The sequence below is a fragment of the Rana temporaria genome, chromosome 6 (genome assembly GCF_905171775.1).
Source record: "Rana temporaria chromosome 6, aRanTem1.1, whole genome shotgun sequence".
NCBI lineage: Eukaryota > Metazoa > Chordata > Amphibia > Anura > Ranidae > Rana > Rana temporaria.
Genome location: NC_053494.1, coordinates 88,077,322 through 88,092,301, shown reverse-complemented (window position 1 = coordinate 88,092,301; position 14,980 = coordinate 88,077,322). Strand labels below are relative to the sequence as shown.

The 14,980-nt window shown below is 41.1% G+C and overlaps 1 protein-coding gene across 2 annotated transcripts in view; it reads left to right on the top strand.

Annotated features, from left to right (window-relative positions):
• ABAT (4-aminobutyrate aminotransferase) overlaps positions 1-14,980 on the top strand; it is a 396,642-nt gene that overhangs the window by 357,281 nt on the left and 24,381 nt on the right. For both annotated transcript variants that reach the window (XM_040356981.1, XM_040356980.1), the window contains exons 11-12: positions 6,203-6,351; positions 12,426-12,563. In XM_040356981.1, the coding sequence (XP_040212915.1) occupies positions 6,203-6,351; positions 12,426-12,563 (287 nt within the window). The remainder of the gene's footprint in view (positions 1-6,202; positions 6,352-12,425; positions 12,564-14,980) is intronic.

Genomic DNA, 14,980 nt, shown 5'->3' with positions numbered 1-14,980 from the left:
TGAGTAAATTAGATAAACGGTGTCCATAAAGAAAGTCCAATAATAAAAAGAAAATGAATCCAATGGTGCTCCGTGCTGTAATAAATGACTTCTACTCCACAAAATCGTGCCACCGTCACCAACTTCTGAAGTGGGCACTCACCAGAACTAAGTATAAAGTATGCCTGTAGTTTTTATCTCCTCTCCCCGCGGCCAATCCGCAATCCTCCTTCACCAATGCACTCCTCTCATATGGGTTCCTGGTTGCTACTTTTTCTTGTAAAAATATAAAATGTGAAATCTCACTCACAAATTATGGTGCCTCCAGACCCGCACCAGATCTTTCCAGCAGTGCAGAGCGAAAGGCACTCACTAGTGTGTGGATCCTTCTGGCCAGCGTGTGCTCCACGCCTTCGTAGCTGTGCGGGTCAATGGCAGGAGGTGACCTTTGACGTAAGCTGTCCAATATGTTACCCAGAAGCCTCTACGCATTTCGCAATCCACTGTGCGTCGTCGGAAAGCTCATTTCAGCCTTGGCTGTTTTCATTCAGCGTCCCTTGGCGGCTCATCCACTGGTGAGAACGTTTGTGTAAGGGGTTCGACATGTGGCCCCTCCAGTTCGGCCACCCCATAATCTGGTGCTCTCGGCACTTCAGAAACCTCCCTTTGAGAACATCAGAGAGATTCCCCTTTTGACACTCTCTCAGAAGGTGGCCTTTCTGGTGGCCATTACATCTGTCAGGAGGGTTTCTAAATTGGCCGCCTTGTCTTGCAAGTCTCCCTACTTGATCCTCCACAAGGATAAGGAGGTGCTACGCCCGCAGCCTTCTTTTCTTCCAAAGGTTGTTTCGTCCTTTCATCTTAATGAAGACATAGTGCTTTCGTCCCTGTGTCCTCGGCCGTCGCATCCAAAAGAGGTTGTTCTACATTCCTTGGATGTTGTCCGAGCTCTGTGAGTATATCTCTCTGCTACGGCTCCGTCCTGGAGGTCAGACTCACTGTTTGTTTGTATAGGTGACTGGTCCAAAGAAGGGTCTGGCGGTCTCATCGGCCACCATTTCTCTGTGGATCAGACGGATCGTGATTCGAGCCTATGCCCTACAGGGGCGGGCGCCTCCCTTTCCTGTCACGGCGCATTCAATCAAAAGTTCATTTATTTCACTAATGCAACTTAAAAGGTGAAACTAATATGTGAGATAGACTCATTACATGATAGTTCAAGCTGTGATTTGTCATAATTACTCCAAATCCACAATCTCAGAAAATTAGAATATTACATGCAATCAATAAAACAAGGATTGTACATAGAACAATATCGGACCTCTGAAAAGTATAAGCATGCATATGTACTCAGTACTTGGTTTGGGCCCCTTTTGCAGCAATTACTTCCTCAATGCGGCGTGGCATGGAAGCTATCAGCCTGTGGCACTGCTGAGGTGTTATGGAAGACCAGGTTGCTTCAATAGCGGCCTTCAGCTCTTCTGCATTGTTCAGTCTCATGTCTCTCATCTTTCTCTTGACAATGTCCCATAGATTCTCTATGGGGTTCAGGTCAGGCGAGTTTGCTGGCCAATCAAGCACAGTAATCCCATGGTCATTGAACCAGGTTTTGGTGCTTTTGGCAGTGTGGGCAGGTGCCAAGTCCTGCTGAAAAATGAAGTGAGCATCCCCATAGAACTCGTCTGTGGAAGGAAGCATGAAGTGCTCAAAAATCTTCTGGTAGACGGTTGCGTTGACCCTGGACTTTATGAAGCACAGTGGACCAACACCAGAAGATAACATGGCTCCCCAAATCAACACATACTGTGGAAACTTCACACTGGACTTCAAGCATCTTGCAGTGTGTGCCTCTACATTCCTCCTCCATCTGGCTCCTTGGTTTCCAAATGAGATGCAAAATTTGCTCTCATCAGAAAAGAGGACTTTGGACCACTGAGCAGACCAGGTCTTTTTTTCTTTAGCCCAGGTAAGACGCTTCTGATGTTTGTTGTTCAGGAGTATAAAAAATAAAAAATAATAAATCTGCGCTATCAAAATAACAAGCGGCTACATACAGTCCAGTGAAAAAGGAAAGCAATACAAACAGAAAAACAAAAAATGCAGCGCTGAAAAATAAAAAATAAACAATAATGTCTATATAAACACATATAAGTGTGAACAAAAGTATAAAGGACTATAAATGGATGCAAATAGTCCTTAAATTGAAAATGTCAATCAGTGTGTTGAGAACACTGTAAGCATTGATTACACTCTCAATAAAAATAAAAGTCCATAAAAATAAACATGAAAGTAAAAGTGAAATAGTCAATCGAATGACAGTGATACGACACCCACGGTGATTCAGAATAAACTGAAATGTTAGTGATAACGCCCGCCACCATTGGAGGCTTACCGGATGCGATGGACCCTAGTGAGCTTATGCCCAAAGGATCAATAAAGCTTATATATAGGTTGAATGGGAGGATAAACCGAACCACACCAAAAACGTACAGCCAGCAGACAACGATGAAGTATTCACTGGATGGCAGATGGAAAGGATAACACCAGCTGTGAAATATCTCATGGAAGTAGAGGAACTTGCCCAGAGTATGTGGAGGAAAATAAAAGGCACATAGCGTAACTCCGCAAAAAAAGGGGAACTTTAATACTGATTAAAAACACTTACAGTTATGTAGGCATAAAAGGACATCAATGTAAAATAGTGCATGGCAGCAGTAGAGTCCCGACGCGTTTCGCTACAAATAGCATTGTCTGATTCAGTTTATTCTGAATCATTATAGTCCTTTATACTTTTGTTCACACTTATATGTGTTTATATAGACATTATTGTTTATTTTTTATTTTTCAGCGCTGCATTTTTTGTTTTTCTGTTGTTCAGGAGTGGCTTGACAAGAGGAATACAACATTTAAAACCCATGTCCAGGATCCGTCTGTGTGTGGTGGCTCTTGATGCACTGTTTCCAGCCTTACTCCACTCCTTGTGAAAGTCCCCAACACTTTTGAATGGCCTTTTCCTGACAATCCTCTCCAGGCATCCCTGCTGCTTGTGCACTTTTTTCTTACACACTTTTCCCTTTCACATAACTTTCTATTAATGTGCTTTGATACAGCACTTTGGGAACATCCAAGTTCTTTTGCAATTACCTTTTGAGGCTTTCCCTCCTTATGGAGGGTGTCAATGATGGTTTTCTGCACAACTGTCAGGTCAGCAGTCTTTCCCATGATTGTGATTCCTACTGAACCAGACTGAGAGACCATTTAAAGGCTCAGGAACACTTTGCAGGTGTTATGGCTTAATTGGCTGATTAGAGTGGGACACTTTAGAATATTGCACCTTTTCACAATATTCAAATTTTCTGAGATTGTGGATTTGGGGTTCTCATGAGCTGTAAGCCATAATCCTCACAATTATGACAAATCACGGCTTGAACCATCTTGCTTTGCATGCAATGAGTCTCATATATTAGTTTCACCTTTTAAGTTGTATTAGTGAAATAAATTAACTTTTGCACAATATTCAAATTTTTCTAGTTTCACCTGTAGCTGTTCAGCCCCTCTATTTTAACTAGGTCTTTTTGTAAAGTTGTTTTATAATGTTTTGAAGGCATTGTCCTGTTTTAGTATTGTATCATGAGCAAATGCTGAAACATTTATTTATTCCAACCTCTATATGATTTAAACCAGTTAAATGGAATTGGTCCTGGGACAGAGCCCTGGGTTATCCCACCTACAACTCTAGACTATTTAGAAAATATGCCATTAAAAACCACCCTATGGACACGCTCTTCCAGTTTTCTGTTTATGTATATATAAACAATGTGTGCTATTTTAAATGTACTTTTAAATGTACTTCAAATGTGAATACAACTGCAGCTTACCAAAAAAGTTCTCTATCTAACACTTTATAAAATCAGATGCAGTACAATGTCCAAAACCAAAACAGTATAACAATAATAATAAAAATACTAATAAGAATAAACCCTCTACACAGTAAAATTAATTCAGTGAAAAATGATATATGTGAAAAGTCTCCATAAATCAGCCTTTTGTATTTAACTGCTTGAAAACATGCCAACCTTCAACGTGTGTGTCTACCACCTGGGTAGAGTTATCCACTCACCAGAATTATGTGACCTTACTATTATTTCAGGTCTCATATGTTGTTGGTGGTGTATCCACCTCGCAATGTATCCAGACAGCATGTAAAAAAAAAAAAAAAATATGCAGTGCTCCAAATAGAATTATACTAGTAAAAACACTTTAGTTAAAATCGCAAATAAAAATACCATTGTTGTATGCACTCACGTTTTATGTTGCAACAGTCTGCACTAATATGACAAACATAATTTGATTCAACCTGTGTGCCGCTGCGACTAATGCATCTCAGTTGTATCAAGTGTCTGTCTCTACCTGCCCGATACCTCTGCATGTCTACTTGGCTCCAACGCTCCAGTACGTGCTCTAGCCACACCACCTGATGCAGCATTTGGTCACAACAGGACTTTGTCTAGTTGTAGCCATCTTGAGTAAGTACAGATGATTCATGTAGCATTTATTTCAGGATGTCCAAGCAGGATGTGCTTGGCTGTGAAAGCACCAAGAAAATTCATGGGATTAGGACACTGACCTAGGCAAGAAACCAGGAAGCAACAAATATAATATAAAATAATATATCTTCCTATTGATTTACTAATGCTACCAGTATAAGGATTACAAATCGTTAATGTTGATCAACAGCGTTTCATTCCACTTTAAATGCAATATTCCCTCCAAGTACTTTGTATATATCACTATCCCTCAGTAACTAGTCATTTCTGCTAAAAAATCATTATCTACCAGCACTATCACTCTCCCTTTGCCCGCTGGTCAGTACCACCAAATTCTTCCTTTCATTAAGTACCTTAATCCCTTTGTTATAAAATACTTCAATATATGAGAATATCTCCCAATACCATCTCCTTAAAGGTAGCTGTAACTTTATTCCCATCGTTTTATGGGTTCATTATTGGGGCATTTGCTATTTTGCCATGTACAAACCTGTTCTGAACGCTCCTAGTTACAGGGACAGAAAATATTTATTAATTAATCTAGCTAATAAATAAAAAAATAGACCAGATCTACCCTCAAAAGCATCTGCTCAAACCGAGATCAGTTTGAGCTAAAGCCATGATCCTGGTATCCGTGCTATGGATACGTCCTAAGGACGGCAAGTGGTTAAGAACCCATTCACATCTATCTGTTGCAGTAATGTGCTGATCTTCAGGGATAAATATGTTGGATATCTTCTGATTTTGCTCAGCATTTTCTTGTTTTTTTCACCACACTTTTGAGAACTTAAACGTGCCATTGCCATGGAGATGTTCTGATGCTACCTGTGCTCATGGAGGTGCTATCGCAGCAGGCTTCTGTTGCTGCTTGGCTTCTGTCTGTGTTGGCTTTAAAGGCAGCCTCCTGGCTCTCCCCAGCAGATACATCCTTCCCCAGCCATTGGCTTTCTTCTGATTCCAGCACTTGAAGAGTGGGTTCCTCCCGGCAGGTCCCTTAGCAGTGTAAGTGCCTTGATTCTCCTCCTCCAGCGATATCCCGACTCCCCATGTGTCATCCCTTGGGTCACCTTCCCTGGCTGAGCACACCTTACATCTATCCCAATTCCCCCTCCTTTCATCTGAAAGTGTGTTTCACCTAGCGGCGGCTCTCAGCATGGTGGGCGGCTCTGCTAGTATCCTCCTTCTTTTCCCCTCTGCTGACAGCTCTAGCTCCCTGCCTCTCTGGCCAATAGGTAAGGAGACAACATCCAGACAAGACTCCTCCATTAGGATCACAGGTGGCTGTGTTTTTACACGTAAACAATGCTACTTTTAACAGGTATTGGAGTTTTTCCAATTGTCACAACATTGGACCCTGGGCAGCTTACGTTTGGTGGCTGTACATCAAGCTCCTTTAAGGAGTGATCGGCTGCAGCAGGCATCCAACTGACTTGATTGGGCTGCATTTGGGTGGACTCCTGGTCTGAATCAATTATTGTGGACTTTGCTGACTTGCAATATTGAACATTATTGATTGTAACCATTCTTTTCATCCCCTTTTAACACAACATTTTAGTGCCATTTAGGGCTGTGTTTGCACTGGGTTGTATTTTACATTATCATACTGCTAATCCTTATGCATATTTTTGTCAGTTTTCTTTTGTACTGCATATTTATATTTTATTTTACCTTTATAGGTTGTCTAGCTACAACACATTCTAAAGCCATTCACAAGCTAGATATTCCTTCTTTCGACTGGCCTATTGCACCTTTTCCAAGACTAAAGTACCCACTAGAGCAGTTTGCAAAGGAAAACCAGGATGAAGAGGCTCGCTGTTTGGAAGAGGTAACTGGTAGTGTATATATAATTAAAATGGGAATTTTCTCAGGCAATGTGATTTCGCTAAAATTCTCCCCACTACCTAATGCTAGTTTAAATACAACTTTACCCAAACCATGGCCACTGCTATGTGAGCATTGGTGTGATGTCGTAAATGGCTACTTGTATGTGTGTGTGTGTGTGTAGAGATATATACAGTGCTCAGCATAAATAAGTACACCCCAACAGATTTGTCAGAAAACCTTTACTGTCTTTTCAGAATCCCTATTTTCTATCCCACAAATGCAGGCAATTGATTGCAACCAAGATTTGTTAATTTGCACACACACAAAAAATAATTTTCCTAACAAATTCATTCAAGACCATGTTGCAAAAATGAATACACCCCAATGGAAGTCTTGGGAGCAAAGCTAAATTTTAGACAACAAAATTCTAATTAACAAGAATTCAACTACAGGTGAGTCAAATAATTCATTAAACAGGTGTCCAGCAGACAGTAGATTATAAAAAGGTGTTGTTTAACGAAGAAAACCCCTTCCCATTTCATGCTGTCAGCAATGGAACTGCATGAGAGGTAAATTTCACAAGGCCTGTGTAAAGAAATTATTTTCTTTCTCAAGAAAGGTGAAGGCTACAAGAAAATCAGCAAAGCTTTACTTGTCAGTCAGAATGCTGTAGCAAAAGTGATACAAAAATGTAACAACAATGAAACTGCAACCATCTCAGAGACGTGCAGGCCGTCCACTGAAGTTCATGCCTCAACATGGGCGTCTTCTGATGAGAAGGGTTGAAGTAAATAAGTAGAAAGCCAAACTGGGGTGATTGTTTTCCATGACACAATATGGCATACACTACAGAGGGATGGCATGCATAGGTGTCATCAACGAAGGAAGCCTCTCCTAAAGCCCGTGCACAAAAAGTCCACCTAGAATTTGCCAGGGCCCATGCTGAAAAAAGACTACTGGGAATCTATACCCTGGAGTGATGAGACCAAGATAAATGTTTTTGGAACTAATGGCTTCAAAACTGTATGGTGTCGCAAAGGTGAGGTATACAAAGAAAAATGCATGGTACCTACAGTGAAACATGGTGGTGGCAGTGTCCTTCTGTGGGGCTGCATGAGTGCTGCTGGTATCAGGAAACTGCATTTCATTGATGGTATCATGAATTCACAGATGTACTGCTCTATACTGAAAGAGAAGATGCTACGATCATTCCGTGCCCTTGGTCGTCGTGCACTTTTACAACACAACAATGATCCAAAACACACATCTAAGGCCACTGATGCATTTCTGAAGAACAGGGTGAAGGTGATTCAGTGGCCAAGTACTGTATGTCTCCTGATTTGAACCCAATCGAACACCTATGGGGAATTCTAAAGAGACAAGTTGAGCATTACTCTTTATCCAGCATCCAAGCTCTAAAAGAGTCTTGAAAAATGGAAAGATAGATGTTGGCAACTTGTTTATTCCATGCCTAGAAGACTTGGTGCTGTCCTTACAAATCATGAAGGTCATACAAAATACTAGATGTAGTAGCTTTTGTTGTGGGGTGTATTCATTTTTGCATCAACAGATTTGAGTAAAACTGAAGGTTTTGTAATCTAAGTTATATTTTTAACCTTACTTTCAACTTTAACCACTTAACCCCCAGACCATATTGCTGGTCAAAGACCAGAGCACTTTTTGCGATTCGGCACTGCGTCGCTTTACCTGACAATTGCGCGGCCGTGCGACGTGGCTCCCAAACAAAATTGGCGTCCTTTTTTCCCCACAAATAGAGCTTTCTTTTGGTGGTATTTGATCACCTCTGCGTTTTTTTGTTTTTGCGCTATAAACAAAAATAGAGCGACAATTTAAAAAATATATATATTTTTTGCTATAATAAATAACCCCCAAAAATATATAAAAAAAACTTTTTTTTTCCTCAATTTAGGCCGATACGTATTCTTCTACGTAAAAAAAAATCGCAATAAGCGTTTATTGATTGGTTTGCGCAAAAGTTATAGCGTTTACAAAATAGGGGGTATTTTTATGGCATTTTTATTAATATTTTTTTTTTATTAGTAATGGCGGCGATCAGCGTTTTTTTTTCCGGTACTGCGACATTATGGCGGACACTTTTGACACATTTTTGGGACCATTGCCATTTTTATAGCGATCAGTGCTATAAAAATGCATTGGATTACTATAAAAATGCCACTGGCAGTGAAGGGGTTAACACTAGGGGGCAGGGAAGGGGTTAAGTATGTTCCCTGGGCATGTTCTAACTGTAGGGGGGGGGTGGACTGACATGGGGAAATGACTGATCTTCTGTTCATACATTGTATGAACAGAAGATCAGCATTTCTCTCCCTGACAGGACCCCGGTTTACACACACAGCTCCCGGTCCTCGCTCTGTAACGAGCGATCGCGTGTGCCCGGCGGCGATCGCAACCGCCGGGCAGGAGCACGGGAGTCGGGGGCGAGCGGGGGGTGCCCCTAGTGGCCTGCGCGAGAGGCGACGTATAGCTACGGGCTCTCGCGCAGGGGAGCCGACCTGCTGTAAAACGACGGCGGCTGGTCGGCAACCAGTTAAACAAATATTCTATAAAACTCAGTTTTGTCAAAATTTGGGAAATTGTTCTTGTGTTCATTGAGATATATATATATATATATATATATATATATATATATATATATATATATATATATATATATATATATATATATATATATATATAATATAATATAATATACACACATACACACACACACACACACACACACACTCAGCGTCCACTTTATTAGGTACACCTTGCTAATACCAGGTCGGGACCCCGTTTTGCCTTCAGAACTGTCTTAATTTTTTGTGGCATATATTCTACGAGGCGTTTGAAAAATTCCTCCGAGATTTTGGTCAATATTGGCACAATAGCATCACGCAGTTGCAGATTTGTCAGCCAGACATCCATGATGCGAATCTCCCTTTCCACCGCATCCCAAAGGTGCTCTATTGGATTAAGATCTGGTGACTATGGAGACCATTAGAGTACAGTGAACTCATTGTCTTGTTCAAAAAAACAGTTTGAGATCATTTGAGCTTTGTGACATTATGGTGCATTATCCTGCTGGCAGTAGCCATCGGAAGATGGGTACACTGTAGTCATAAAGGGATGGATATGGTCAGCAACAATACTCAGGTAGGCCGTGGTGTTTAAACGATGCTCAATTGGTACTAAGGGGCCCAAAATGTGTCAAAAAAATATCCCTCACACCATCACCAGAACCTAAACCATTGATACAAGGCAGGATGGATCAGAGCTTTTATGTTTATGCCAAATTCTGAATGTTACAGCTGAAATTGAGACTCATCGTATCAGGCAACGTTTTTCCATTCTTCTATTGTCCAATTTTGGTGAGCCTGTGCGAATTGTAGCCTCAGTTTTCTGTTCTTGGATGACAGGGGTAGCACCAGGCCTTCTGCTGCGGTAGCCCATCTGCTTCAAGGTTTGATGTGCTGTGCATTCAGACAATATTCTGCATACAAGTAGTTATTTGAGTTACAGTTGCCTTTCTATCATCTTAAACCAGTCTGCCCATTCTCTGTCATCAACAAGGCATTTTCTGTCCACGCAACTGCAGCTCACTGGATATTTTCTCTTTTTCAGACCATTCTCTATAAACCCTAGAGATGGTTGTGCTTCTAAATCCCAGTAGATCAGCCGTTTTTTAAATACTCAGACCACCCCGTCTGGCACGAACAAACCATGCCATGTTCAAAGTCGCTTAAATCCCCTCTCTTCACCATTCTGATGCTTGGTTTGAACTTCATCTTCACCACATCTAGATGCATAAATGCATTAAGCTGCTGCCATGTGATTGGATGATTAGCAGTTTGTGTTATCAACCAATTTAACAGGGGTACCCAATAAAGTGGCCGATGGGTATACAAGTGTGTGTGTGTGTGTGTGTGTGTGTGTATGTATGTATGTATATATATATATATATATATATATATATATATATATATATATATATATATATATATATATATATACACACATAAAAAAACTTCCCTTACTCCTAAGTTGTCTCTGAAAAAAGTATCCTTAAGTAATATCACACCCACCAGGGATATCCCTGCTCCTCACAGACTTGTCTACCAGCTATGTTACAAAACATTTACATCAGGGGTGTCCAAACTTTTTTTCAAAGAGGGCCAGATTTGATTAGGTGAACATGCATGAGGGCCGACCATTTTGCCTGAAATTTTTTGAACCATTAAAATTTGGTCTAAGTGTGTTTGTCTGAGCACTAATACACTGCCCAACAAGAATGATCTTGCCTTTGTGGCTGTGTGTGGTGAAGAGATGAGCTTTGGCGTGTTATTTGGATATACCGTATTTATTGGTGTATAACACGCACCTTCACTTTAAGAGGTAAGTTTCAGATAAAAAAATAATAATAATTAAATTAAGAACTGTTAAGCAAAATAAGGGTCAGTGCCCATGAATGCAGCCTAATCAGTGCCCATGAATGCAGCCTCACCATTTCCATAAATGCAGCCTCTGAATGCAGCCTCACCATTGCCATGAATGCAGCCTCACAAGTGCCTGAATGCAGCCTCACCATTGCCATCAGTGCAGCCTGATCGATGCCCATCTGCAGCTTTGGATGGAACAGGGAGGAGGGTGGGACGAGCGCCAACAGATTGCATACAGGAGAATCTCCTGTTTACACGGCAGCCTCTATAATACAAAGTCCTGCCTCCTATGATAGACAGAACAGTCATCCAATGGCAGCCCAGGAGACGGGACTTCCTATTACGGATGCCACAGAGTAAACAGGAGATACTCCTGTATGTAATCTGGCGGCACTCATCCCGCACCTCTCCCTGTCCCAAGGCAGTGCCGATAAATACAGTATATATCTTTTGTGGCCCTGGGGGCCACAAAATATATATATATCCAAATTACCAGGGGGACCAAATTAAACCAGAATGTGGGCCGCAATTGGCCCCTGGGCCAGACTGTGGACATGCCTTATTTACATAATAAAACATTAACCACTTGCTTACTGGGCACATATACTCCCTTCCTGCTCAGGCGAAATTTCAGCTTTCAGCTTTCAGCACTGTCACGCTTTGAATGACAATTGCGCGGTCGTGCGACGTGGCTCCCAAACAAAATTGACGTGCTTTTTTCCCCACAAATAGAGCTTTCTTTTGGTGGTATTTGATCACCTCTGTGGTTTTTATTTTTTGCGATATAAATAAAAATAGAGCGACAATTGTGAAAAAAATATTTTTTTTGCTATAATAAATATCAAATTAAAAAAAAAAAGAATTGACTTTTTTTTTTTTTTTTTTTTACTAGTACTGGCGGCCATCTGCGATTTTTGTCACGACTGTGATATTACGGCGGACACTTTTGACACATTTTTGGGACCATTCACATTTATACAGCGAACAGTGCTATAAATATGCACTGATTACTGTATAAATGTGACTGGCAGGGAAGGGGTTAACACCAGGGGGCAAGAAAGGGGTTAATGTGTGCCCTGCATAGTGTTTCTAACTGTGGGGGGAGGGGGAGTGACTGGGGGAGGTGACCGATGGTTATCCCTATATACAAGGGACACACCATCGGTCTCCTCTCCCTGACAGGACGTGGATCTCTGTGTTTACACACAGAGATCCATGTCCCTGTCTCTGTGACTGCCGATCGCGGGTGCCTGGCAGACATCGCGGCCCCAGGCACGCGCATCAGCACCTAAGTGACGCGGCGGGCGCCCCCCAGTGGCCTCCTGGCAATTAAGATCCACATTGCGGCCGTAAAAATGACAAAAAAGGAAACATACAACAATGGATTGCTACTCTTGGAATATCTTTTCTGGTGATTTTGGTAGCACAACCGATCTACCTAAACTTGCCCATGTAGCTCAAGCCTTAACCAAACTACCTTGTACTCCTGGAAATATCAAATAAAAAAATAAAATGTGAGTTGATTCAGCAAAAAATGTTTTATTCAAGATCATTTAGGTTTAACAGGCCCATACAAATTCTAAAGAAAAATCTGTCATTCTGTGTGTTTATGTAGGTTGAAGACTTGATTGTAAAATACAGGAAAAAGAAAAAAACTGTTGCTGGAATTGTTGTAGAGCCAATCCAATCAGAAGGAGGAGACAACCATGCATCTGATGACTTCTTTAGAAAACTGAGAGATATTGCTCGTAAGGTTGTAAAGCTTTCAACTTATTATTTATCAAAATTTTAACATAAAGAATTCTCTCATTCTCTTTAAGTAAATTTATTTAGTTAAAGCGGGGGTTCACCCTAAAAAAAAATTCTAACATTACATCCAGGATACTTACAACATTTACAGTATGCAGGTCTTTTTTTTTTTTTACCGCCGTACATACCGTTATATTGTGATTTTCTCCCCGGATTCCGGGTTCTGATTCCTGCAGGACTGGGCGTTCCTATCCCTGGGTTAGATGATTGACGTCTGGTGAAACAGTTCCCATGTCGCACAAGGCGCGTCACCAGATTTCCGTAAATAGCCAAGCTGCGAGTCGGCGCTATATGGCGCCTGCGCAGGCAGCTCTACACGGCAGGCGCAGGCGCCGTATAGCGACATGGGAACTGTTTCACCAGACGTCAATCATCTAATCCAGGGATAGGAACGCCCAGTCCCGCGGGAATCAGAACCCGGAAGCCGGGGAGAAAATCTCAATCTAACGGTATGTACGGCGATAAAAAAAAAAAAAAGACATGCATACTGTAAATGTCGTTGGTATGCTGGATGTAATGTTTGAAAATTGTTTTTAGGGTGAACCCCCGCTTTAAATTAACATCCATGGATAAAATTGTAAAGGTATTGCAGTTTTATTGTAGAGGTAACCAGTCTGTAAAGATCAAAATCTGGGCCATTTCAAATATGTCTAAAGTATCAAACCCAATCTACTGAAACTGCTCTGTTTTTTTTCCCATTAATTCTTATTAACTAATAAATCAATCAATTCAGAATTGTAATTTTGGTGTTTAATGGATGCTAAAATGTTAAACTGCTTCCTATACCCATAAGTGAATCCAGTAATTTCTGCGGTGGAGTTCCTAGTCTCCCCACCTACCATTACATTATGAACGGGTTCCAATCTTTACCTTGGACATTTTATTTATGGAGAATGCAATTGGAGGAGATGAAATTCCCAAATAGACAAGACAGGAACGGGGCCAAAAAGGCATCTCTAAGTGATAAAAGAACACTTTCCCCTATCTCCTAGCAAACTTTTTGTAGTGTACACTGCATATGGCACATATACAGGGAAGTTTAAACTCTTGACCCATTCTCTATATCTCCAAGAATGGAGATAGCTTCTGGGACTATGTATCTTTTACGTCCAGTATCTGCCCAAAGACCTAAAAGGAGTGACTGATATTTTGAAGAAGATGGCGAGGGACAGCTATAATCTGTCAGGGCTGGAGGAAGACAAACAACCAGGCAAATAACTAAGCATGTGTGCTGTGCATAAATACAATATTTAACAAAATCCTCCCAGCCTTTAAGCTGTGGCCCCACTGCCCTCCTGAAGGTCCTTGCCTCTTCTGATGGCTGTAGCCTTCCGCACTCTCTGGAGTCTGGCCAGTAAAACTCTAGTATCAAGCTGCCCACCCTACCCTTTGTACTAAAATTTCCTAGATTTGAACAGGACACACATGTACTGTAGGAGCAATGTCCTATTCAAGTTACAAAACGTTTACATAATAAAACATTAACCACTTCAGCCACAGAATATTTTACCCCCTTAAAGGGGTTGTAAAGGTAAAAAAAAATCCTAAATAGCTTCCTTTACCTTAGTGCAGTCCTCCTTCACTTACCTCATCCTTAGATTTTTCTTTTAAATGTCCTTATTTCTTCTGAGAAATCCTCACTTCGTTCTTCTGTCTGTAACTTCACACAGTAATGCGAGGCTTTCTCCCTGCTGTGGAGTGTCGTGCTCGCCCCCTCCCTTAAGGGGGGAGGGGGCGAGCAGAAGAGTCAGGACACTCTCTACATTGCAGATAAAGGAGCTGTGTGTTAGTGGGTGTCCTGACTCTCCTGCTCGCCCCCTCCCCCCTCAAGGGAGGGGGCGAGCATGACACTCCACACTAGGGAGAAAGCCTTGCATTACTGTGTGGAGTTACAGACAGAAGAACAGGAAGTGAGGATTTCTCAGATGAAATAAAGACATTTAAAAGCAAAATCAAAGGATGAGGTACGTGAAGGAGGACTGCACTAAGGTAAAGGAAGCTATTTAGGGAAAAATAATTGTACCTTTACAACCCCTTTAATGACCAGAGCATTTTTTTTGTGATACAGCACTGCGTCGCTTTAACTGACAATTACGCGGTCATGCGACGCTGTACCCAAACAAAATTGATGTCCTTTTTTTCCCCACAAATAAAGCTTTCTTTTGGTGGTACTTGATCACTGTTGCGATTTTATTTATTTTTTTTATTTATTTTTTTTGGGCTATAAACAAAAAAATCGAATAAAAAAAAAAAGCAATATTTTTTACTTTTTGCTATAACTATGCCCTAAAAATATATAAAAAAACTAATTTCTTCCTCAGTTTAGAGACTATTTTTGGACCATTGACGTTTATACAGCGA